Source organism: Diabrotica virgifera, chromosome 1 (assembly GCF_917563875.1).
Source record: "Diabrotica virgifera virgifera chromosome 1, PGI_DIABVI_V3a".
In the NCBI taxonomy this organism is placed as follows: Eukaryota; Metazoa; Arthropoda; class Insecta; order Coleoptera; family Chrysomelidae; genus Diabrotica; species Diabrotica virgifera.
This window is the reverse complement of record NC_065443.1, coordinates 297,327,629-297,353,847: the sequence shown is the minus strand read 5'-3', so window position 1 is coordinate 297,353,847 and position 26,219 is coordinate 297,327,629. Positions and strand designations below refer to the sequence as shown.

At 32.3% G+C, this 26,219-nt stretch overlaps 1 protein-coding gene across 1 annotated transcript; it reads right to left on the bottom strand.

Moving 5' to 3' along the window:
• Positions 1-13,352: 13,352 nt before the first annotated feature.
• On the bottom strand, positions 13,353-14,133 carry LOC126879154 (ubiquitin-60S ribosomal protein L40). The gene is made up of 2 exons (XM_050642150.1): positions 14,003-14,133; positions 13,353-13,850 (listed from the first exon to the last, which is right to left on the bottom strand). Exon 2 carries the CDS (start codon positions 13,837-13,839, stop codon positions 13,453-13,455), a length of 387 nt encoding a protein of 128 aa, XP_050498107.1. The 5' UTR covers positions 13,840-13,850; positions 14,003-14,133; the 3' UTR covers positions 13,353-13,452.
• Positions 14,134-26,219: the final 12,086 nt, after the last annotated feature.

Below are 26,219 nucleotides of genomic sequence, written 5' to 3'. Positions count from 1 at the left end.
TGGTACGTTTCAGATCAATCAATTTTCCCTAAACATGTATATTCTTTTTCCTATTTTACACAAAAGTTCATATTTTCCCTATACTAAACTGGTATTTTATAACCTATTACTAGTTCACGTACTTTCACGTCGTGTCTTTTCGTCCTTTTTTTTTCGTTCACTAATTCACTTCATCAAAACAGTGTCCACAGTGAATGAAATTGATCCTTACTTTTAAATAGTCTTTTAGTGCCTATAAGCCGTAACTAATCTAATTGTAATAAAATCTCGAATTTAATACTTCCTAAGCTAAGCTAAATATTACATAAACCTCTATTAAATGGTATATAAAAAAAAGAATTTAACGTTACTTTACTATTTCATCTTATTATTTCAGTCTTATTTTGATTTATTTATATACGCCTTACTAACTTTAAAATATTGTACCTATAATAAAAATGTAATCTCTCTAAAAAAACTTCTAATGTGTCTCTAAAAAACTTCTAATAACTCTCTTGTACCTATAATAAAGATTTAATCTCTCTAAGAACTTCACTTTTTGTGTCCCTTTGCTTACTATCTACTAACACTTATTGTAAGATATTGTCTATCCTTAATTCAAACACTTCCATTTTACGCGAAAATTTAACCTGAATTCATTATCTACCTTTAAAAATAAGTTATTTATAATTTACGTTACTTTAGAGAAAACAAAAATTTACAACTTTAATTCTTAGACATAATTCAATGATTAGCTACTTATTTGCTTAGTATCTTCTTAATTTTGCTTCTTTTCTTGCAATTTTTATGTGTCTTCTTTCATTTTTCCCACATATTTTAATAAAAAAATTATCTTTTTTTCTCTTCTTCTTGTCTGGTACTACAACTATATTTCTTCATTTTCTCCACATAATAACACTTCTACAGTGTACATAATTCATCTTCATATACATATTTCATATAACAATCATATATCATTTATCTCATATATCATTTCATATAACATCCTAATCATCACTTCATATACTAGCTCCGATACCTTCGTTTTACCTTAATAAAAGAGGTTTCACTGGGATGTCTTAGTTCTCCGCCAATATTAACCCGAATTTTCGCCCTGATCTGTACGCACCATTAAGGTGGTATAGTTAACTCAAAACACGAAATAGGTATTTTATGCGGTTCAAATTCTTCTAAAAATATCACAACCTCAATCCCTTGCTTTGAGGCCGTTGTTTATTCACGAATAATCATGAATAAAATAGGTACCCTTCAAAACACAGAGTGGGTCTCTAATAAGCGTTCAAGCTTCTATAAATCATTAGTACCTTCCTAATTTGACAAGAGCAGTGGGTTTCTTATTGTCTCTAGTTGCCTCATAATATTTAGCTTATAATATTGTTAGTTCTTCTTCCTATCTATATAGTTCTTCTCCAAATTCCTTGTCTCGACGCATCAGGTCGGTTCGTTAAAAATGTATATCTTGCTTATAGCAATGTTTATCGTATATCATCACTAATCATTATTAAAAAAATATCATTTATCACTCAAAAAATATTAATTCAGGTTCATATCATACAAAATTTAACACAAAATCGATTAAAATGTATCTATAGAATCAATAAATATCAATAATAAAAACAACTGGCTAATAAAAATTCAATAGTGGTATACATATTCGAAAAAAATTCAATAAAAATTCAAAAATAGCATGTGCAAAAGTTAGATAAAAATATTCAAAATCAGTTCATATCTCAGGATACGATAGAAATTTTTGAAAAAAAAATTCGAGATTCCATAAAATGTTCAAAAATAACCGGACTAAAAATCGAGATCGGATAGAGATTTTTCAAATAAATTCAATAAAAATTCAATAATAACATATATAATAAACTTTGATAAAAATATTCAATTCAAAAAATCACTTCATGTTTCAAAATTCATAGATAAAAAAAATCGATATTTCATAAATTATTCAAAAATCAGCAAAGATAAATATTCAATGTTCAATAATAATATAAAACGAGGGAAGAATTTTCCATAAAGATAGACGAAATTTCTTACTTACATTTTAACACTTGTGTCTTTTTTTTCTGGGTTTCCTGTCCATTTTCGTCCTGGTCCATCTTCGCCGTCTCCGTTTCCAATTTGTTGCCGCCATCTCTGCTCCTTTCAGAAGACCTCCTCTAATCCTGGCAGGATCGCCATGTATTAAATAGTGTGTTGTTACTGCCTTCTGGTCCCAATTAATTAAAACTCAGGTTTTCCGATAACATTATATTTAATTCGAAGCCGATGGTTCACTACATAAGTTGTTTACAATATTAACTTGACCTATCCTATACGTGAATACCTTTCAACTACATCGATAATCATAATACCCTTTCTCGACCGAGTTAATGTTTATATACACATTTAAATAATAACAAAACATGACAATTCAATGTTACTTGCGGTTATTGATACAAGAACAGATACTACATGGATTAATGACTTTGAATGAGTTTTAAACATCTTTTGTACAGGGTGATATTATAATACCATAGCCCGCCTGCAGTGCATCCCTTGCAGGCCCGTTATCGCCGGCCCTGCGTTTGAAGGAGTAAGAGTTCGTATATCTAACTCTAATCAAGCACGTCCTCACTTACGCGTCAGAAACGTGGACGATAACAAAAAGTGATGAAGAACGGTTAGGCTACTTTGAACGTAACATCCTCAGACATACATATCTATAAAGGCGTGGAAGGAAACGGATTATGGCGTAGACGCTATAATTTTGAACTTTACCACCTTTATAGTGAGCCTAATATTGGTAGATAGGATATATATCAAAATAAATAGGCTGCGGTGGCTAGTCCACTTAAAGAGAATGAATGAGGCGGAGCCGTCGAAACACATTTATAGGCAGAGACCGAATGAAGTGAGGAGAAGAGACAGGCCAAGAAAACGATTCGAGGACCAGGTGTAGACGACTTGCGAGTGTTGGGAGTGCGAAATTGGAAAACCAAGGCGAATGATAGGAAGGAATGGAAGCTGGTTCTGGAACAAGCCAAGACCCACCATGGGTTGTAGAGCCAATGATGATGATGAGATGAATTAATTAAAAAAAAATTTTAGAAACCCTCTATAAATAATTATTATGTTAATGTTTTTAATTATGTAGACTGGGCTTGGATATTAATCTTTCCAAAACCAAAATCATGGTATTCCACAAGAACCCCCATGAACAAATTACACCTAACATACAAATCAATGGTATCACCCTTCAGAGTTCCCAAAGCTTCATATACCTACCTGGGCAGAGAGCTAAACAGTCAGCTAGACCACTCAAAAGAAATTAGAAGACGCATTGAAATAGCAAGATCACATGCGTAAAATGCTCTGCAACCCCAAGCTATCAGTCACAATAAGATTGAGAACGCTAAAGTGTTATGTGTGGTCTCTATTACTATATGGCTGTGAGTTGTGAGACCTGGACATTAAAACCGTATGATGTCAACAAACTGAATTCATTCGAAATGTGGATGTACCGACGAATGCTAAGAATAAGCTAGACCAGCAAAACTACAAATGAAGTACTGGAAATAATGAACACACGTCCTCATCTGGTCAATACAACCAAAATTAGAAAGACGTCATATCTAGGACACATAATGCGCCATAGGAAATTTGTGCAGCTCCAGGTAATATTAGAAGGTAAAAGGGGTATAGGAAGAAAGAAAAAATCCTGGCTCCAAAACATCAGAGATTGGACCCACACGACAGGGAATGACTTAATCCATCAAGCCCAGAACACAGAGAAATTTGCCATATTGATCGCCAACCTCAGTAGAGAAGGCACTTAGGAGGAGGAGGATGTCAATGTTTATATTATTGAATAGAGAATTGAATTACCTTTCAAACGAGCTAGCACACGAATTCTCTAAAAAATCGATTACTTCAAGCCCAGACGAATGATGTCATTAGTATGATATATTATATTCCAAACAATCATAATTTACATCGACCTGTTTCGGGATTTATTTCTAAAATCGCTCATTCACGAAATAATGAATTTATTCCAGGTGCTGATACGAAGTTTTGCCATGTCTTATTCAAAAATACATTTTTTCATTGTTACTAAGGAAGGTTCCTTATGGAAGACGGGCGATCAAAATGTTTCTCTATATAGGTACTTTTTTATGTCATCTATCTTCCTTTCTGTGTGAAAAAGAAAGTGTTATTGGCCCACTCCTATAATGTACTACACACAACTCATATCCTGTTACTAGAGAAAACCCAATTGGTACAGTTGCTGATGATACTGTTATCCATGCAAGAGATGCAAATCCCCAGTACGAGCTTCCACACTTCCCCAAAGTCACGTGGATCAAATACGAATATAGCTGCAAAAAGGGAAAATCAAAATTAATGAAATGGAATCTGTGTAAGTTACTCTGAGGTAGCACCAGTGTCCTCTAGTGTACTTAAACAACACACAAAAACACAATCACTAAATATTTACGAATTCATCTAGGTATATAGAGGACTAATCTTGAAAGAATACAACCAAAAATGCAAACAAATTAATTTAGAAATGAAAGTTATTTACTGGACATCTATTCAGCCCTAAACCTCTATCCTTGGATATAGGTCTCCTCTTCCATGCCTCTCTATATTTCGCCATTTGCATCCATTTTGACCAGGCGGGTTTCTTCAAGTCATCTGAAGTATTTTCGATGGAAAATAAGCCACAATTTTACCAAAAAAATGAATTTATTAACGTTTCGACGCCCAAGTCGGGTGTCGTTGTCAAAATACAAAATAATACTAAGTAAACAAAAATGTTGCTTAGTAAAAAATTCTTCTAATTTATTTAATCTGACTCATTTATATCGGCAATTCAGGCATGTATTATACATTTTAAAGTAGAAGACTTTAAAATGATATTGCCAATATTGATGAGTTGCGTTCCTGGGACGACTTTACTAAAAGATAGTTCATTCGATTACATGAAATCAATCCCAACTCAAGAATATCCGCCACAAAAAATCATAGCATGTGATCTGTCTTTAAAAAGACAACCAAATGCAACGATGGCAGTAAAATTCTCGCGCTAGAGATTCCAGCATAGTAAATCACGAGGGAAAACCAGGAAAAAACCTCGTGATACTATACCGACATATATTTGGGCTTACATTTAGTTTACTCTCAAAACTAATATCAAATTCTGACTTTAATGTATATATGCTATTTTAAATTATAAATAATATTAACAATATAATAATACATAGATATTATACAAATATTAAAATATAAAATATGTACTAACTCGATATGTTAATGACTTACTAATCGTGATATTTTCTTTCTATTGACTTTCTCTTTTAGTATGACTAACCACATCCTACTGCATTCTACCGAGGAATTTGCGACACAATTGTTTTCATTTAGCATAATTAGAGCTGCTTCTTTGATTTTTCTCTTTTTACTATCTGTTTCTTTTAGGACTATACTTGAATCTCTTCACTGAACTCTATGTTCATTATCCCATGCATGTTGACATATTTGAGATCTATCAAATTCTCTAATTTTAATATAAGATTGATGTCCACTTATTCTAACGTCTAATGGTCTTGATGTTTCACCTAAATAAAATTGTTCGCATTCACAAGGTATTTTATAAATACAATTCTTTGTTCCTTCTTGTTCATTTTTAGAAGTTTTAGATAGAATAGATCTCAATGTGTTTGTTGTTTTGAATGTTGAATTTATTTCCTATGGTTTTAAGTTTCTCGAATAGTCCTTTTATATATGGTATTGATATTTTCCTCATATTATTTCTTGTGGATGTTATAGGATCCCGTTCTACGTTGTTCTGTTTCATTCGATCCAATCTTGACAATTCCTTATTTATAAACGATAATGATTTTTTAATAAAACAGATGTTAACAAATGTTTTTCTTCTAAAAATGAATTTTCATTAGAACAAGTAATTTTGGCTCTATCATATAAGGATTTAATGATTCCCTTTTTAACGTTGATGTTGTGATTTGATTTGTAATTGAGATATATAACATAATATTTTAAATTCTTCTACTTTAAAATGTATAATACATGCCTGAATTGCCGATATAAATGAGTCAGATTAAATAAATTATTAGAATTTTTTACTAAGCAACAACATTTTTGTTTATTTAGTATTATTTTGTATTTTGACAACGACACCCGACTTGGGCGTCGAAACGTTAATAAATTCATTTTTTTGGTAAAATTGTGGCTTATTTCCCATCGAAAATACTTAATTATAAAAATGCCACAATGAAATAGCTTCAGAACAACATCTGACCATCATATTTGCGGTCTTCCTCTTTCCGTTTGTGGTTCCACTGTCTCCAATGTATACCTAATCGTCGTAATCCATCTTTCTGCCTTAAGGTGTGTCCGGTGAACTTCCATTTAAGCTTTGTTACTTGGGTTGAGACATTTCTTACTTTTGTTTTGTTACGGATCTATTCGGTCTTTTTTTCCTGTCTGATAGTTGAATGTTTAGCATTTGTCTTTCGATGGATCTGTCTGTCTTTGCTATTTTTTCATATTTTACTTTATAAACGTCCATGTCTGAGAGCCATATATGAGAACAGGGAGTATACATTGATTGAGAACAAGAGTATTCAATCAATGTATCTGGCTTCACTTACTGGCTAATCAGTAGAAACTCCAAGGTATCCTTAGAAAACAAAACAAACTTCCTATTTATAAACCGTTCATAAAACTCATCTGGACATCGGGATGGAACGATGGGTATGAGAAGGCAAATAGAACATTTATGATACAAAAAAGTTAATTCAAACGAACGCACAATAGTATGTTTTCAATCAAACACTACATGAAGACCTAGGAGTAGATTATGTTAAAGACATCATTCAAAGGCTTTTTGCTAGATGACCCACTATTATAGCCCCATACTAGAAGTCTCAATAGAAATTGACTAGCAGACTGACTAGCAGACTTACAAAATGATTGAAGAGGACAGCCTTATCACATCAAACATGAGCAGTAATGCTCTAAATTAAACACATTAGCCGATAATAGGATAATATTCTATTCTGATTACTAATTTAAATACGAGAATTACTTATTAGCAGAATTAGGCTTTGTTGATTTTAATGTATTTAGGCAGGATAGGAACCAATTAAATACGGGAAAGAGCAGAGGTGGTGGCACATTAATTGCAGTTAGGGGAAATATTAAATCAAAATTAGTACATACCAGTAACTCAAATCTAGAAAATATTTTTGTTCACATTTCAACTGGCAGGAAAAATATTGTTCTGGGTGCAGTTTATATCCCTCCAGGGTCACCGGTGACTGTATATGAAGAATTTTCCTCGGCGGCCTCAGATCTTGTGGGTGTTTATACAAATTGTGAATTTGTGATTTGCGGTGATTTTAATTTACCACAAGCTATCTGGGTTAATTCCGAGGATGGTTTGCAGGTTGAGGGAGCATCTATAACATCCGCTAATATTTTGTGTGCCTGTTGCAACTATCTTAACCTTAAGCAGGTGAATTCCTTATCAAATAGTTTTGGTGTGTTTCTAGATCTTATTTTTTCAAATATGTGTAGTGTTGTAGTTAATTATGCTTCTGAAAACCTGTCCACCATAACAGAGCATCACCCAGCATATGAGTTTATCATCCCTCTTAAAAGTGATTTAGATTTAAAATATGACGTTTTTTACTACGATTTTAAGAACTATGATTTTAATGCTATTAACAACTATTTAGCTAGCATATCCTGGGATCATGCACTTGATCATGGTGACATTAACAAATGTGTGGAATATTTTTATAATGTTTTGTACTCTGCTATTGATCATTTTGTCCCGATTAAACATTTTAAGTCATCTAACTTTCCATCTTGGTTTAGCAGGGAATTACAGAGGCTAATCATTGATAAGAAAAAAGCACATTGTAAATTTAAGCAGACTGGGAATTATGAGGACTATCAATTATTTTCACAAAGTAGAGATAGATGTAAAATTTTACGCAATGAATGTCACAACAACTACATAATGAGAATAAATACAGAATTGTCCGTTAACCCTAGTCTGTTCTATAAACATGTGAATAATTTACGGAGATCAAGTGCATATCCTAATAGTATGTTTCTTGATAATGAGACTGCCGACAGTGGTCAAGAAATTGTAAATTTATTCTCAAAACATTTTGCTTCATCATATAAAAACAATGATGGGGAGATTCCTGACTATAACTTTAATTATAGTTTGGATCTTAATACAGTGCAATTTTCTTTAACAGAGGTCTTTGATGGTATAAATAGTTTGCAGAGTAGGTATTCACATGGCCCAGATGGTATTCCCTCTGTGCTGCTGAAGAAATGTGTTTGTACGTTGAGCCAACCCTTGCTGCATGTGTTTAACTTGTCCATTTCCACTGGTATTTTTCCCGACTTTTGGAAAGTCAGCTTTCTTACACCTATCCATAAAAGTGGCAATAAGAGTGACGTTCGTAACTATCGAGGGATTAGCATACTATCAGCTATTCCTAAGCTTTTTGATAAATTATTTTCCACCCATCTATCCTGGCACTGTCGCAAAATATTAAATGACGAGCAGCATGGATTTTCTCAAGGTAGATCCACCGTGACCAACCTTTTAACGTATCAGTTTGACCTGTTGAATGCCTTTGAGAGCTCCAAACATGTAGACAGTGTTTACACGGACTTCTCAAGGGCATTCGATAGAGTTAGTCATAAACATATTGTTGCCAAACTAAGTGCAATGGGTTTGGGTGACAGCCTTGTAAGATTTTCTTATAGTTTGTTAACTGGGCATACTCAGTTCGTTCGGATTAACAATTACTTATCTAGCGAGATTCAGGTGTTCCACAGGGGTCTCACTCAGGCCCTGTCTTGTTTAACTTGTTTATTAGAGACCTGAGTACTATAATATTACATTCTGCACTTCTGGCCTTTGCGGACGATTTCAAATTTTATAAGGTTATTGAGTCCGAACTAGACACTGTACTGCTACAAAAGGATCTAAATAACTTATGTGTATGGTGTACTGATAATGGTCTAGAATTAAATGTTAAAAAATGCTTTAGTATTACCTTCAGTCGCTCTAACAATACCATTGTAAAAACGTATATATTGAACAATACTGTTACTGAATCTGTGGACTGTATTAAAGACTTAGGTGTTTTGTTTGACAAAAAATTAACTTTTATACCACATATTACAGACATGATTAATAGGAGTATGCGAAATCTTGGATTTATAACACGTAATAGTTCTCAACTGTCACCGAATTGTTTTTTAAGGTTATATGTTTCTTTTGTGCGCTCATTGCTGGAATATGCCTCAATTATATGGTCACCTTACTATGATTGTCACATTAGAAATATTGAGTCCGTCCAGAAAACATTTCTTCGTTCTTTGGCATTTCGAGCTCATATCAATATTTGTCAGGGTTTTAACATTAATTATGATCTGGTTAATCAAACATTTAAATTGGATAGCTTGGAAGTAAGAAGGGCTAAATCAGATTTAACAATCAAAATATTAAATGGTCTATATCATTGCCCAACTATCTTACAAGCTATAAGCCTCAATACTGTCCAAAGACGGGTTTCCCCAATTTTTCGCATACCTTATCATAATATGAACTATTGCTTTTACTCCCCATTGTCACGCACCTTGCGTCTAATTAATCATAATCAAAACAGTCTTGATCCATTTGTGGACAGTCTTCGTGTATTTAAAAGAAGCATACATAATTCAGTAACTGAAGTAAAGCACTAAGTTCCTATAATTTATTTATTATTGTTACTAATTTAATTTTGTTGGTTTTTATTGTTGTCATTTTTATTATCTTTTGTTATTTGTTATTTTAGGTTAAAATTGGTTATCTTTACTGTTTACCATAATATTTCATTTTTTTTTATACATTTTTTGTAAATTGGCTCTGCCGTTTATTGAATAAATAAATAAATAAATAAATATAAATCTTCCTAACCAAATAAATTACTAATAAATAATCAATAATGATTCAAATAGGGTTTGTTGTTTGTTCTGGATATTCAAAGTATTTTATTTTTATTTCTTTGTATAGTAAAAATAAGTATTTGTATCCATTTAACAAGATGAAAGATATTCACATATCTTTGTTGATATAGATGCTGTAGACAATACTATGTTGCATATAACACACACCTAATAACAGCAGTGTGATAGGAAAATCTTGTGTATTGGTTGTTCATTATAACTGTCTAGGTTTTGTTACTGCAAAGATAATTCAATGCTTACTTACACTGTTACGAAGAAAAATATAAAGTTACTGATTTACAAAGATATTTTTTGCAGTAAACAAAAAGCAGAAATTGAGTTATAACAAAATGGTTCAATGAATGGTGTCCAAGAAATATTAAGACTATGGAAACAACACAGATAATGGAAATAATAAAGACATCGGCCACAATAATGAAGAATACACATACTAAACAATGAATACTCAAAACTACTGTACAGAAGATCTAAGATCTAGCGCTATCCCTAAATGAAGTTGAAAATCATTAAAACTCTAAAACAACAAAGGTTCTGAAAGTGTATCAGTGGAAATGTTAAAATATCGAGGAGCACAGCTGACAGACCAAATATACAAACTACTAAAAAACACATGGGGTAAGGAAGAACTACCAATGGAAAGGAAGCAAGCAGCACTCTGTCCTCTTTATAGAAAAGGAGATAAAGCAGAATGTCAGAATTATAAGGGTGTTGATGTAGTATGTATAATATAAACCTGTGGTGCTAACGCAAAACCCGATATGTCAAAAAACATGATTTTGCAGCAGATGAGTTTAAAAGTTCGCAGTGTGGTTGTAATAGTGGACATATCGGAAACTAATTTTATCATCTACTGGTTACATGGATGCGTTTAGTCATGTAGGGTTTTGTCATCATATTCTTCATCACTCAATGTACATATTGGCATTAAAAACGAAAAATCGATAATTTTTGACATATCGGGTTTTGTCTTAGTACCACAGAGATATGTATTAGCAATCCACATCAAAAACAAGTTAGCAAGAAGTATTAATAATAGCATAGGAGAATATCAGTGTGGCTTGAAAAGAGAGTACTATAGACAACATCTTTATGTTAACCCTTTAAGGCTACACTGAGCTGTTAGCTCACACTAACCCTCACAAAGCTACATATGTAGCCACCCGTTAAGTGACTTTGATAATAATTGTCAGAAAATGAACTCTATTAGCATCAATTACTGAACTCTATTAGAACATTTACTCCACGTGCCTACATCGTGATTTGTAAAAAAAGTGTCAAATAATATTATAAGAAAAAATATATGCATTCAGAGTATTTTTTAGTGGCTACAAATGTAGCCGATATCATCATTGCTATTTAACGTAGTCTTGGAAATGGTAATAAAAGAAACGAATATTAACAGATCAGATCACATATATATCATAAAAAACATCGGCGTTTGAAACTAGTCCATACATGGAATGGACAGACAAGGAATTTGAACAGAGACAATATCGATGGATTTTTGACAAAACATCGTAAGCGACAAAACGCACATTTTTCAGGAGACGACTTTTTCTTCTAACAACTTTTTGGCTAGTATAATTAAGATTTTTAAACTATGGTAAACTAGTAGATTATTTACTAATTTGTCATAGTTTAAGAGTTTTAATTATATTGGCCGAGAAGTTGTTGGAAGAAAGAGTTTTGTTTTTTATTAAATTTAATTCTTTTTAAAAATTTCTCCTGAAAAATGTGCCTTTTGTTACTTACAATGTTACAAAGGAAGTACTATAGATAAGAAAGGAAGTACTATAGACACCTTTATGTTAACCCTTTAAGGCTACACTGAGCTGTTAGCTTACACTAACCCTCACAGAGCTACATACGTAGCCACCCGTTAAAGTCAAAAGTGACTTTGATAATAATTGTCAGAAAATGAACTCTATTAGTAATGACAGTATGCTTCAACATTTGAAGCCTACATTTTTAGCCACATTTACTCCACGTGCCTACATCGTGATTTGTAAAAAGTGTCAAAATAATATTATAAGAAAAAATATCATCCATAAAACTGATGAAGGAAAAATGTATAGATTGGAACAGGTAGAGACAATATTTAAGAGTAAACAAAGTATATCAGTGGAAATACACAAAAAACTAATGTCAGGAAATTGTTGCATGTATGCTCTCAATAAAATACTCAGAAGCAAAAATATATCCAAAGCAGCTACATTAAGAACATAAAACTGTAATAGGATCAATAGTTACGTATGCCTCAGAAACCTGGATTATGACAAAAATAGTATCAATGTTACAAGTATGAGAAAGAAAAATATTTCAAAGAATATTTGGACAAAAAATGATAAACCATCAGTGGACACAAAGAATAAACACAAGAGTCAGAATTATATAATGAGCCCAATTGGAAAAAAGGTGTGAAGAACAAATAGGAATGGAGAAAGATTGTAAACCAAGTCATAAGTCTGCTTGGCTCAAAAAAATAATACAGTAGGAAAAATGAAAGAATACCCATGAACGAACATATAAAACACGCTGTATTTTCCTGACACCATGTCACATAAAAATTGGCCAGCGCATGTACATTTAATAATTATTGTTACATGTACTTGCTCTGGACAATTTTCTTTGTGATACGGTGACATGAAAACACAGTGTGTTTTATATGTTCGTTCATGGGTATTCTTTCATTTTTCCGACTGTATATTACTACATATTTATTAAAAACATTGTTTCAGATAAGAAAAAATAGGGTTACTATTGACATGAATAACCCATAGTATTCATGGTCACAGACTTTCATGGGTATTAAAAACAGTCTTATAAAACATTCAAAGCACATGCCTACTGTTATACTTAAAAGTCAAAAAATTTTTACAGTTAATATGGTACTATACGCAGAAAATCACAAAACAATTGAATCGTTTATTGTTAAAAGGGGGTGCCATGTACTACTTTTAGACGTATTAGTAAAAAACTCCTCTCTTTTTCTATATATGTGTTATTTGATGTCGAAAGGAAGCAAACACTGATGCATTGCATGGATTAGTTTATTCTACGAAACTACATTTAACACCAAATGATGTGGATATAGAAAAAGAGAAGGGTTTTTTTACTATAACTCGAAAAGTAGAAAATGGAACTTACCCCTTTCCAAAAATAAACGATTCAATTACGGTATCCTACTAGACATAAATTCAAATAAAAATGAAAAATTCTTTTGAAATATGAAAATTTCCCGAGATATTCAACTAAGCACTATAAAACGTTCTCTGATAAGACAAAATACTAGAAATAAAACGCTGTTTAGGATTGATGTCATTTCCTATAATTAGTTAAATAAATGTTCAAGTAACATCTGGAATTGTAAGATATTAACATTGTAAAAAATAACCTCGTAATAGTCTACTTTAGCTTCTTCTTGGGGCGCAAGTTGTTGGTGTGTCCACACTTCTTCTTTCTGCAGTTGGTGGCCCTTGGGTGTAACCTGGCGTAACATTTACGGCAGATCATCTTCTCGCAGTTGTACTTCATGGCTAAAATACGAAGGGAAGGCTCGATGAGACCTCCTCTCAATCGGAGCACCAAGTGAAGGGTGGATTCCTTCTGGATGTTGTAGTCTGACAAGGTACGTCCATCTTCGAGTTGTTTTCCAGCGAAGATCAAACGTTGCTGGTCTGGGGGGATACCTTCTTTGTCTTGGATCTTAGCTTTAACATTTTCGATTGTATCGGATGGCTCAACCTCGAGGGTGATGGTTTTACCAGTGAGAGTTTTCACGAAAATTTGCATTGTGGAAGTGTCTGGAATAAAAATGACGTTTATGAGCAACGTTTGTCAATCCACGGCTACCCTACTATTTATACAAGAAAATAATAATGTAATACACTAATTTAGAAGACATTTACAAATATTTAGGGCTAAAATTAGAGAAAAATATGTAAAAAACACTTACTTATTCCACAACGTGCTAACTTCCGAATGAAAAAGACAAGTGAAAAATGAAGTCTAGTTTATTTGATAAGTGACAGTTGATGAACACGTTTCCGTTACAAAAAGCGTGGTAAATTTAAAAGTACAGATATTTAATCATTTGCAAACGTTTATAATAAAAAAAATATGTATAAGGAATTGTAAATACTTAAGAATACGGTCTAAAAGTGTATAAATAAATTATTATATGGAATTATATATCAGCATTCTGAAGATTCTCGTTACAATTAATTTGCCTTTTAGGTATGCCACCCAACATACACATTGATGTATTATGGATTCCATACGAACAACGAAATTTGTTTAATATATATAATTTTAACGCATTTAGGTACTTTATTAGAAGATATTTCAATTTCCGATCTATTTTTCTACACCATTAATATTTTATAATTTTGTATAATTTTTTAACTATTTTCCTACTTAGTTTAACATAAATTTCAATTTGAAATCTATATTTCTCTCTATTTTATAAATCTGTATGTATAGGTACCCTTTAATTTAATTTTCTATTTTAGATTTCCTTATGCAAATTTTTTGTTTAACAATTAACATAACATATTTTAGCGATTACTTTTTTAGTTTAGTAATTGGTTAATTGTTTATTGATATCTTTTAAAGGAAAGAGTATTTACTCATTTCTCCATGATCTACGTACACACAAAAAGCACCAATATACAGGGTGTTTGGCAAAGAATTGGCCATAGCACGCTATAGCTTAACCTTAGATTCCTGAACTTAAAATAGGTCGATTTAAGCTAAGGTCACCAAAGGTCCCGTAAAAACGGGATCATCCCGTTTTTTAAAGATTTGTCCCGGAGTCCCGAAAAAGCCTAAATGTCCCGTATTTGCGTTGGGTTGATTTTATGTGTCTGACTATATTTTTTCTCTTTAATTTTTCTTCAATTTCGGCATTTGTTTTCATTCTTATTTTTCCCTCTCTTGTTACATTCTGGCCCAGGATTGTTCTCATTATTTTCTTTCAAATTTCAGAAGGCTATCTTTCTTTCTTGTTAATCGTCCTTGTTTCCATCCCATATGTAACAACAGGTCTTATCTAGGTTTATATTATTATACTTAGAGTCTTGCTTCTTAATAGCAGATTTCTATTCATTCCATATGTCTTTCATCTGTTCTGTCTTTTCCGGTTTTCTCTATTGTTACTCTTAAGTAGCTAAAATGTATGGTTCTGTGTTATTAGATATTTCTGAGTTGCTGTGTCATCCTTCCCTATCGCCATGTATTTTGTTGTGTGCTGGTTTATCTCTAGTCCTGTTCTCTTCGCTTCCTTATCTAATTTTCCAACTACTTTTATAAGTGTCATCTTCGTCTTCGCTATGATGACTAGATCATCTGTATATGCTATTTTTTCTCTGTCTGTTTCAATATCCTCCAGCGAAACCAGTCATTTTTCTTCTTTTTATTTGTTGAGTTGGCTTTGTTTTTCTCTATTTTGTATTCTTCCCTGTTTTGCTCTGACGGTTTGTTGATCCATGTCATTCTGGCGGAGTTTTTTAGTGTTTTGTCTGTTTCGCAGTCTTGATCGTATGTAAAATACATGCTTTTAAAGGTACCTAAATTGAAAAGGATTGGTAGGTCCCAAATTAGCTAAAAGACCATGTTTCAATCGCCCCTACCAGGGGGGCGGAAATGTAACACTTGTCTTTCATAAACATTACAAAAAAAAAGAATGTGTGTGTACTTTGTACGCACGTAAGAAGTTATACTTCTATTATATGATTTAAACGAAATTAATATACTTTTTATTTATATTTTGTTTAAATATTAAACTAATTTATACTTACTACTTCTCAAACATTTTTATTAGAACAGTGCCAAAAATTAAAATAATAAAAGAATAAAACACACACAAACACATTAAACAAGCCACAAATGATGTCTGAACATTAATTGTCGAAAATTTTTTTAACTAAATACGTATTTTCTGAAAATACAATTATATAATAAATATACTTACAATCATAAAATGTATTAAAAAAAAACAAAAAAGAAAGTTTCTATTGGGACTCGAACCAGCGCTGATAAGAGCGGTTGGTATTGGAATTCATTCGCGTTCTCCGCTTAGCCACGGACACTATGTGTCATTATTTACGAAGATCGACTAACTAAACGGATTAAACTTGTGATATTTTGATATTTTGAAAATTGATCAAATTATTTTAATTTTGAATTGAAATGATTTAGAATTGAAAAAATACAACAAAACATAGAGTAAAAAACAATATATTAGGTGAATATTGATAGAAATTTTGATGGTAATCAAATTATATAAATAAAAGTATTACATACTATGTATTTTGGCAGATCAAATAGGTAGGTTTATACCCATGATACATTAACAATTATTACGTACCTGTTGCTTTTAAAAACTATTTAAAAGTCACTACAATATTATAAACTTTTTTGTTTCTGTCCTCACAACAATAAAACTAATATATTATACATTTGTTTACCTTTACCTTTACCTCCAAACCACAGCTGCCATATCGGATAATTTTTGACATGTCATTTGAACATCCAATCAGAACAAAGTTATAATGCGCATGCGCCGGGCTGATAGGTTTTAACATCCCTCTATCGCCGGTAAAGAAGTATAACTTCAAAAATCCTCCCCCCCCCCCCCAAGAGAAAAATCCTAGATGCGCTACTGCTCCTTGGATGTGTCCCGTTTTTTCAAATTTATGATTTGGTCACCCTAATTTAAGCTAACATACCATTTTTACTTTATTCATACATTTGGTCACCCTAATTTAAGCTAACATACATTTTATTTTATTTATTCTTGAATATTTCCTGGCAGGCATGGGATAACGACACGAAATTTGGTAAGTGGGGGTTTTTTGGGATGAGAAATCTAAATTCGCCACCAAAAATGATGTATTTCCCAGAGGGCGCCACATACATCTTTCAACGCTCATTAAATGATGTATTAAATTTTAATATATTCAATTTTTTTTATCCCCCACTCTACATACTTTTTGAATCAAAATTTTTATTCTCTTAATATTTTTACTTAAGAAAGGTATGTACATTCATCTCGCTTTACTCAACTGTTTTCGAGATAAACGCATTTTAAATCTGCGATACAACATAATTTTACCCGTGTTGAGCTGCCCCCCCCCCCCACTTGCAATAATTAAAAAACAAATTGCCCTGATTTATGAGCTATTTATGAGCTTTCATATTCCGCAAACTAAAAATTTTGAGCTCGTTCCACTGAGCAGGAATTTAATACTTTAGTGGGGGGGGGCTGAGTCAGCCCCCCCCCCACTACTTAAAAATAGGAATATTGAGTCGGTTTTTGCGGCAGAATTACGAGCTATTTATGAGCTCTTGAAATTATATAGTTTCGATTTTTGAGCTCATCCCCTTCACCCCCAAACAACCCTTTAATTGATTTAACTTAAGAGAAAAATGCTGAGAAAACTTAAAATATATCGTATTGCGGATATAATTCCTATAGCTTATATACTCTAAGAATAAACTATTAAATCACGTGCATTTCGATTATTGAGCTACAACCCCTTCGCAAGAAAACCACCCTATCTTCCCGGCTTAAGAGAAAGTTGTACTTAAATGCATTAAATTAATTATTTGGCGACTACATATCATTTAATAATTTATAAGCTCCCAAATTATGCTCATTTAGATCAGTAACTTGCAATTTATTTTGTATAGTGCAGTCACTGAAGCTAAAAATCAACGATTACCTTCAATTTCGGCGAACCTTCATCGATTTTCACGAAAATTGGTCAGTGGTTAGAGGATACCTCAAGAAATAAAGGTGACATGGTACCACCTTGCGCCTTTACCCTGAGGGTGGATACCGCCCCTTCTCGGGGGTGAAAATTATTTTATAAAAAATAAGTGCACAAATCTATAAAAGAACAAATTATAAGCAAAATTTATTATATAAAGTTATTAAAATAAGTCAATACTTATAAGTTATTAAACATCAAAAATTTTAATTATTCGTGAAAAAAATGCATGTTTTGAAGCGGTTTTTCGTAAATCACTGAAAAACTGTAAGTTTTTACAAAAAAGTTAATAGTAGTTTAATTCGTATAGCTTATATTCTAAGAATAAACTCTTAAATCACGCGCCTTTCGATTATTGAGCTACAACCCCTTCGCAAGAAAACCATCCCATATTCCCGGCTTAAGAGAGAGAGTTGTACTTAAAATAATTTAAATTAATTATTTGGCGACTAGATATCGTTTAATAATTTATGAGCTCGCAAAATATACGCATCTCAATTATTGAATTGCCATTTTCTTTCTATAGCGCAGTCACTGAAGGTAAAAATCTACTATGACTTTCGATTTCGGTAAATCTCCATTCATTTTCACGAAAATTGGTGAGCGGATAGAGGATACGTCAAGAAAGAAAATTAACAATAACAACTTAGCCGGGGGTATATGTCACCCCTTCTCGGGGGTGAAAATTAGTTTATTAAAAATAACCCCACAAATCAAGAGAGCGACAAATTCTAAGCAAAATTTGTTATATAATGTTATTAAAATAAATCAATACTTTTTGAGTTATTAAAGATCAAATATTTTAATTTTTGTGAAAGAAAATGCATGCTTTAAAGCGATTTTTCATAATTAACTTAAAAACTGTAAGTTTTTACAAAAAAGTTTTCATCACTAAAATTTAAGCTAATAAAAAATATAATAAATTGCTGTCTTGAAAAACCCTTTAATGTAAATTTAAAGTAAGTTATAGGTAATTAAATGTATAGTTTTTTCTGCGACTATTCAAATCTAAGGATTCAAGCTTAAATAACGGGAAAGAGATGCATTTTATAACACTTACTAAATACTTGTCAAAGTACTTAGAAATACCTATCAAATGAGCTCCAGAAAAAGTTGATAGCATCAAAATTTATACTCCAAAATTTTTTTCAAAAAAATGAATTTTTTTTAATCACTCTGTTAATTTTTATGATATCAGGCACATCCAACTATTTGAAAGGTAATTTCAAGGGCTATAAAACTGTATTACATTTAGGCCCGATACTTTATGTCTCGATTAACAGCCGGTTAGTTCACCGGGGTTTAATCGTGACCTCTTTAGGGTCTCTTGCGTTGTAATAAATGCAATTATAAGTATTATTATTATTCTTATTTATAATCATAATAATACTTGTAATTGCATTTATTACAACGCAAGAGACCCTAAAGAGTTCCCGATTAAACTCCGGTTAACTAACCGGCTGTCAACCGAGATATAAAGTAACGGCTTAATCTTTTAATTACTTTATTTTTTAGGATAATAGGTTAAAGGGCTCCAGTTACATTGTTCTCGTAGTAAAATTTAGGCTTAAACGTTTCTATCTTCGTTATTTTAATTCATACATAAATCAAAAGACAAGTAAAATCTTTGCTAATAAAAAAACTCAAATTTCGTTATCTATCATTTTTTACGTCAATCGTGTATTGTTGGAGTTATTATTTTAAATATGATCTAAAATAACCTATATTTGAAAGATTTTTGATAGGTGTTTCTAAGTACTTTGACAAGTATTTAGTACCTAAGTGTTATAAAATGCATCTCTTTCCCGTTATTTAAGCTTGAATCCTTAGATTTGAACCGTCGCAGAAAAAAAATATACATTTAATTACCAATAACTTACTTTAAATTAACATTTAAGGGTTTTTCAAGTAATCAATTTATTATATTTTTTATTAGGTTCAATTTTAGTGATGAAAACTTTTTTGTAAAAACTTACACTTTTTGAAGTATTTATGAAAAATCGCTTTAAAGCATGCATTTTCTTTCACAAAAATTAAAATATTTGATCTTTAATAACTCAAAAATTATTGATTTATTTTAATAACATTATATAACAAATTTGGCTTAGAATTTGTCCCTCTCTCGATTTGTGGGGTTATTTTTAATAAAGTAATTTTACCCCCGAGAAGGGGTGACATATACCCCAGGCTAAAACCGCAAGTTGTTATTGTCAATTCGTGAAAATGAATGGAGATTTACCGAAATCGAAGGTCATAGTTGATTTTTACCTTCAGTGACTGCACTATAGAAAGAAAATGGCAATTCAATAATTGAGATGCGTATATTTTGCGAGCTCATTAATTATTAAACGATATATAGTCGCCAAATAATTAATTTAAAATATTTTAAGTACAACTCTCTCTTAAGCCGGGAATATGGGATGGTTTTCTTCAGTGGTGTCATGGCAAAATTAGCAGTGCGGGAACGCAGTGCCGGAACGCACTGCTAATTTTTGTTTACAAAACCTAAATTCTCTATTATTTTTTTTTCTTTTCTTAACCAGTGCGGGAACGGCGTTCCCACGCGTTCCCACACCATGACACCACTGGTTTTCTTGCGAAGGGGTTGTAGCTATATAATCGAAAGGTGCGTGATTTAAGAGTTTATTCTTAGAATATAAGCTATACGAATTAAACTACTATTAACTTTTTTGTAAAAACTTACAGTTTTTGAGTGATTTACGAAAAACCGCTTCAAAACATGCATTTTTTTCACGAATAATTAAAATCTTTGATCTTTAATAACTTAAAAAGTATTGACTTATTTTAATAACTTTGTATAATAAATTTTGCTTTTAATTTGTTCTTTTATTGATTTGTGCAGTTATTTTTTATAAAATAATTTTCACCCCCGAGAAGGGGTGGTATCCACCCTCAGGGTAAAGGGGCAAGGTGGTGGTACCATATCACCTTTGTTTCTTGACATATCCTATAACTACTGACCAATTTTCGTGAAAATCGATGAAGGTTCACCGAAATTGAAGGTAATCGTTGATTTTTACCTTCAGTGACTGCACTATACAAAATAAATTGCAATTTACTGATCTAAATGCGCGTAATTTTAAAGCTTATAAATTATTAAATGATATGTAGTCGCCAAATAATTAATTTAATGTATTTTAAGTACAACTTTCTCTTAAGCCGGGAAGATAGGGTGGTTTTCTTGCGAAGGGGTTGTAGCTCAATAATCGAAATGCACGTGATTTAATAGTTTATTCTTAGAGTATATAAGCTATAGGAATTATATCCGCAATACGATATATTTTAAGATTTCTCAGCATTTTTCTCTTAAGTTAAATCAATTAAAGGGTTGTTTGGGGGTGAAGGGGATGAGCTCAAAAATCGAAACTATATAATTTCAAGAGCTCATAAATAGCTCATAATTCTGCCGCAAAAACCGATTCAATATTTCTATTTTTAAGTAGTGGGGGGGCTGACTCAGCCCCCCCACTAAAGTATTAAATTCCTGCTCAGTGGAACGAGCTCAAAATTTTTAGTTTGCGGAATATGAAAGCTCATAAATAGCTCATAAAAATCAGGGCTATTTGTTTTTTGATTTTTGCAAGTAAGGAGGCAGCTCAACACGGGTCATAATTTTTTGCATAATAGGTATCGTTGTAGTTAGACCCGAAAAATAAACTTGAAACCATAATAACTGTGCCAGTTCTCATATTTATGTCATTGCATTGCAAATTCCATTAATGTAGTGTACCTTTGTTAAATAAAAATATTAAGAGAATAAAAGTTTTGATTCAAAAAGTATGTAGAGTGGGTAATACAAAAAATTTAACCTAATAAATGAGCGCTGAAAGGCGTATGTGGCGCCCTCTGGGTAATACATCATTTGTGGTGGCGAATTTAGATTTCTCGTCCTAAAAAATCCCCGCTTACCAAATTTCGTGATAATTATCTCATGCCTGTTAGAAAATATTCAAGAATAAATAAATAAAATAAAAGTTTACTTTGACACCCTGTATTTCGGTTAGTATCAACTTTCGTATCTATTAAGATAAGTTAGCTTAAATCGACATATTTTCTCCTCATGAATCTAAGGTTAAGCTATGGCCCATTCTTAACCAAACACCCTGTATTGATTGTTATAAAGAAAAGAACAACTATGAACTACAACAATCTTGCAGTTGATGCTTTAACAACTGTTGTATAGGTACGTTTATATACTCAAGACAGCCTGGAGTCGAGGCCATTCACCTACATCAGTATTTCTCTCGTGGATTCGAATGAATAGGCAGCATCCACAGCAGCATTTGGCAAATATACCTACTCATAGGTACCTACCTATTAAAGATCTAGCCATAACTGTATAATACATTCAAAAATATAGTGTTTGCGGATTTCAAAGCGGTAATTAATGCAAGTGAAATGAAATCAATTAATTAACATGAAATATTGCTATTTTTGAAATACAATATGCAAATAAGTTGCAAATATTGTTTGTTAGAATAAAAATAATTAACTAAATTATATCAACATATATGTATAGTCACATTATTGCTGTTGATATTATAGAGATCTGCCAAATCGGGACTGTTTGTGGGCTGTATTTGAAAAAAATTGTAAGTCTAACAGGGAGATAAGAACTATTTAACCGAAAACATTACTTTAGATTTAACAGAGATAAAAACATCAACTTTATATTAGGGACACATAGAAATGTTCAAAGAAGTCTAATATCCTTCCAGTATTCTCTTTTTTAATGTTCGCATTATTTCATATTCTTTGTTACTTTGTTCCTTCTTCACAACTTCTTCGTGTGTCATATTATGGTCTACATCCATGGTATACGTACGTACTGTACGATAGCACTAACGCTAGCAATTTATGTAGGTTCGATTTTTTTCAGCGTCCATGTTTCAACGTCATACAATAACGTGAAGAATAGCTTGAATAGCATCGTAATAGACTTGTTCTTAAGGTGAAACAGTAGCGATCAACAGGTAGCCAAAACGCGTTCCAAGATTGCGGCTGTAATTTTGAATATTTTTTCGAGATATTTGGCACACATATTCGTAATATAATAAAGAATGGCGGTACAGAGCCCAATTTGAAAAATATATTAATATGTGGAAATTACTCTGTAATTAAATAAAATATTAAAAAAACGAGCCTGTACCGCCATTAAGAAGAACAAAAAAATACACTTTGTTCAAATAAACTTTTTTATCCGATGCCTAGATTTTATGTCAATTTGGAACTACTAATGAAATAAAAAATTTTAGTAGTTCCAAAATGACACAAAATCTAGGCATCGGATAAAAAAGTTTATTTGAAGAAAGTGTATTTTTTTGTTCTTCTTAATGGCGGTACAGGCTCGTTTTTTTAATATTGTATTTAATTACAGAGTAATTTCCACATATTAATATATTTTTCAAATTGGGCTCTGTACCGCCATTCTTTATTATATTACGAATACGTGTGCCAAATATCTCGAAAAACTATTCAAAATTACAGCCGCAATCTTGGAACGCGTTTTGGCTACCTGTTGCTCGCTACTGTTTCCTCTTAATTATAATGCTATATATCTTGGTTATTAAGTTTTTCACTTTCAAGAAGTCGACTCATCCTATTTATATACAGTTTTTCTTTTAACCATGCGCCAAAGCACTTATAACGTCCTACTTTAAGTATCATATTACTGCATTAAAGATTGCTGAGACTTACCATTGATACTTATTTGTAGCATTTTTAGTGACTTTCATAAATTTGGTTTTGTTTAAATTCATCTTTATTCCACAGATATTGAATGTGATATACATAAATTATATTTGCGAACGCTTTATCGCTCCCTTCAGATGGTATCAGGATAAACAGACGACAAGTAAATAACGTCGCTATGCAGATGACATTGTTTTAGTGACGGATACGGACCATAGTCTCCAGTTACTGTTAAATAGGGTTACTAAGAGTTGTGAAAAAATAAGGATCAAGATTAATACTGCGAAAACCAAACTTTTGAAAATATCAAAAAACCAAAAATTTACTCCTTCCAATATATGTGAACCACCAACAGTTTGAATACATAGAAAAATACAAATATCTTGGCTGTTGGTTCAACAATCAGCTTGATTGTAAACAAGAAGTAAGAGAGAGAATAGAGGTAGCCCGACAAGGTTTATCAAAATGAAAACCTTATTTTGTAACCGTAACATTAATATCGTAGTAACCTTAGATGTCGTTTTCTGCATTGCTACGTATGGTCAATACTATTTTATGGAACAGAGGCCTGGATGCGTAACATAACCATGATTAATAAGATAGAAGTCTTTGGATTCTGGCTTTATAGAAGGATCTTGAAAATAACTTGGACAACCCAAACCGCCAACGAAGATGTCCTAAGGAAAATAGGTACAGATACCAGATTTAATATCAACAAGGTTAGAAAAGTTAGCAACCTCCCAGGCAATCAAACGACGTTTTTATAACGTAGATAACACGTCATAAAAATGACCAATTGACGTGTTTCTATGACGTAGTACTGACGTTGAAAATCACGTGTATTTGTCTCATCGATTTGACGTTATAATTGTGACGATTTTAAAACGTAATCGTATCTACTTTTTTCTGACGTCGAGATCGTGACGATTTTCAAACATGAAATTTGACGATTACATAGGTAACATGAAACCTATAGGCCTACTTCCCATGTGTCGAAGATATACTACCACTTGTTTAAGATCGCTTGTGCGCTAGAAACAACATTGATTCTGGATGATTGTACCAGCCCTCACATTATAGAATTTTCACTAGTTATATATACCTACTTACTGTGTCAAAACTGAAACAACATATATATCAAACTAATAAATAATTTATTAACAAATTATCCAGCATACTTAATATCTTAATTTAACGCTGTCTTAATATCTTCATTTAACGCTTAATTAAAAACAAATAAACATAACCTCAAATAGTTGTCAAGAAGAATTACTGCATTAAACTAACTCACTGAGCAAAAACGCATAAAAATCTCTTAATTAACACGTTTCGTCAACTAAATATCTAAATGAAAAGTCTTATTTTATCACACAAGACACAAACCGCGTAAACAATAAATTATGAGAAATTTCTTATGAACATTTTAGCGTTATACCTAAACGAAATTGTTTGGAGTCAATACAAACAAGCAAGCTCCTCCCAATTCTGTGACGTCAGACTTAGGCTGTCTGAAATTAAAACGTTTCTTAAACGTAATTTTAACGTCATTACTCTTACGTATTTAAAATCGCATGAAATCGAAGACGAGGTCGATGAGGATGCCAGGAACTTCCTGGGAACGCGTTCATGGAAAAGAACAGCGGTAAATCGAAATGATTGGAGAAGCTTATTGAAGGAGGCCAAGGCTCGATTTGGGCTGTAGTGCCATTGGATGGATAAATTTAAAATCGCATACAAAAGACGTCTATATGACGTAATGTTCAAACACGTGTTATATTCAACCAAAAACTGACGTTTCCTCAACGTTATATGACGTCACTTGGTTGCCTGGGCTAGGACACATAATGAGAAGCGAAAAGTACCGCCTCGCGCAACTGATTATCCAGGGGAAGATTAAAGGAAAACGAGGTCATGGCAGGCGCCAGATTTCATGGCTTAAAAATATCAGAGACTGGACCGAACTTGATTCAACATCTTAATTTAGGGCCGGATTGGACAGAGACATATTTGACAGTGTAGTAGGTTGTGATAGTGTATTGGCAGTGTTCATCGACCCCAAAACCCCCCAGTAATCTGCTAACATCAATTTAGTGCCGAAAACGACGTATTCATGTTCAGCAATCCAAAACCTACGAGTAACAAACTCTGGCCCTTAATATACTGCATTTGACATGTTTATGGACTTTTGGATACATTTTATCCATTGTAAAAGCAGTTATAAAAGGTCACAGCACAAAATCCACAAAATATAATACTGAGGTGCTAAAATCTGAAACTGCTAGAGCTAATTACATGAAAATCTTAGACGAAACATTACCAAACATCGGTGAAATTTTAAGTATAGAAGAGCATTGGACTAAATGTAAAGAAGCCATGCACACAGCGGCTGACACTGTATTAAAATCTATCAAGACCAGAAAAAATGAGGATTGGTTCGACGAAGAGTGTAGACATATTAACCAACAAAAAAATGAAGCATATAAGAGACTCCAGCAGTGCAGAACGAGATCAACTCTCAAAGATTATGAAAATCTTAGAAGGGAAGAAAAGAGAATGTTCAGAAGAAAAAAGAAAGAACAATACGAACACGCTCTAAACGAAATTGTTAGCTACCACAATGGAAAAGACATACGAAAATTCTACCAACAGATAAATAGCTGCAGAAAAGACTTCAAACCCAGAATAATA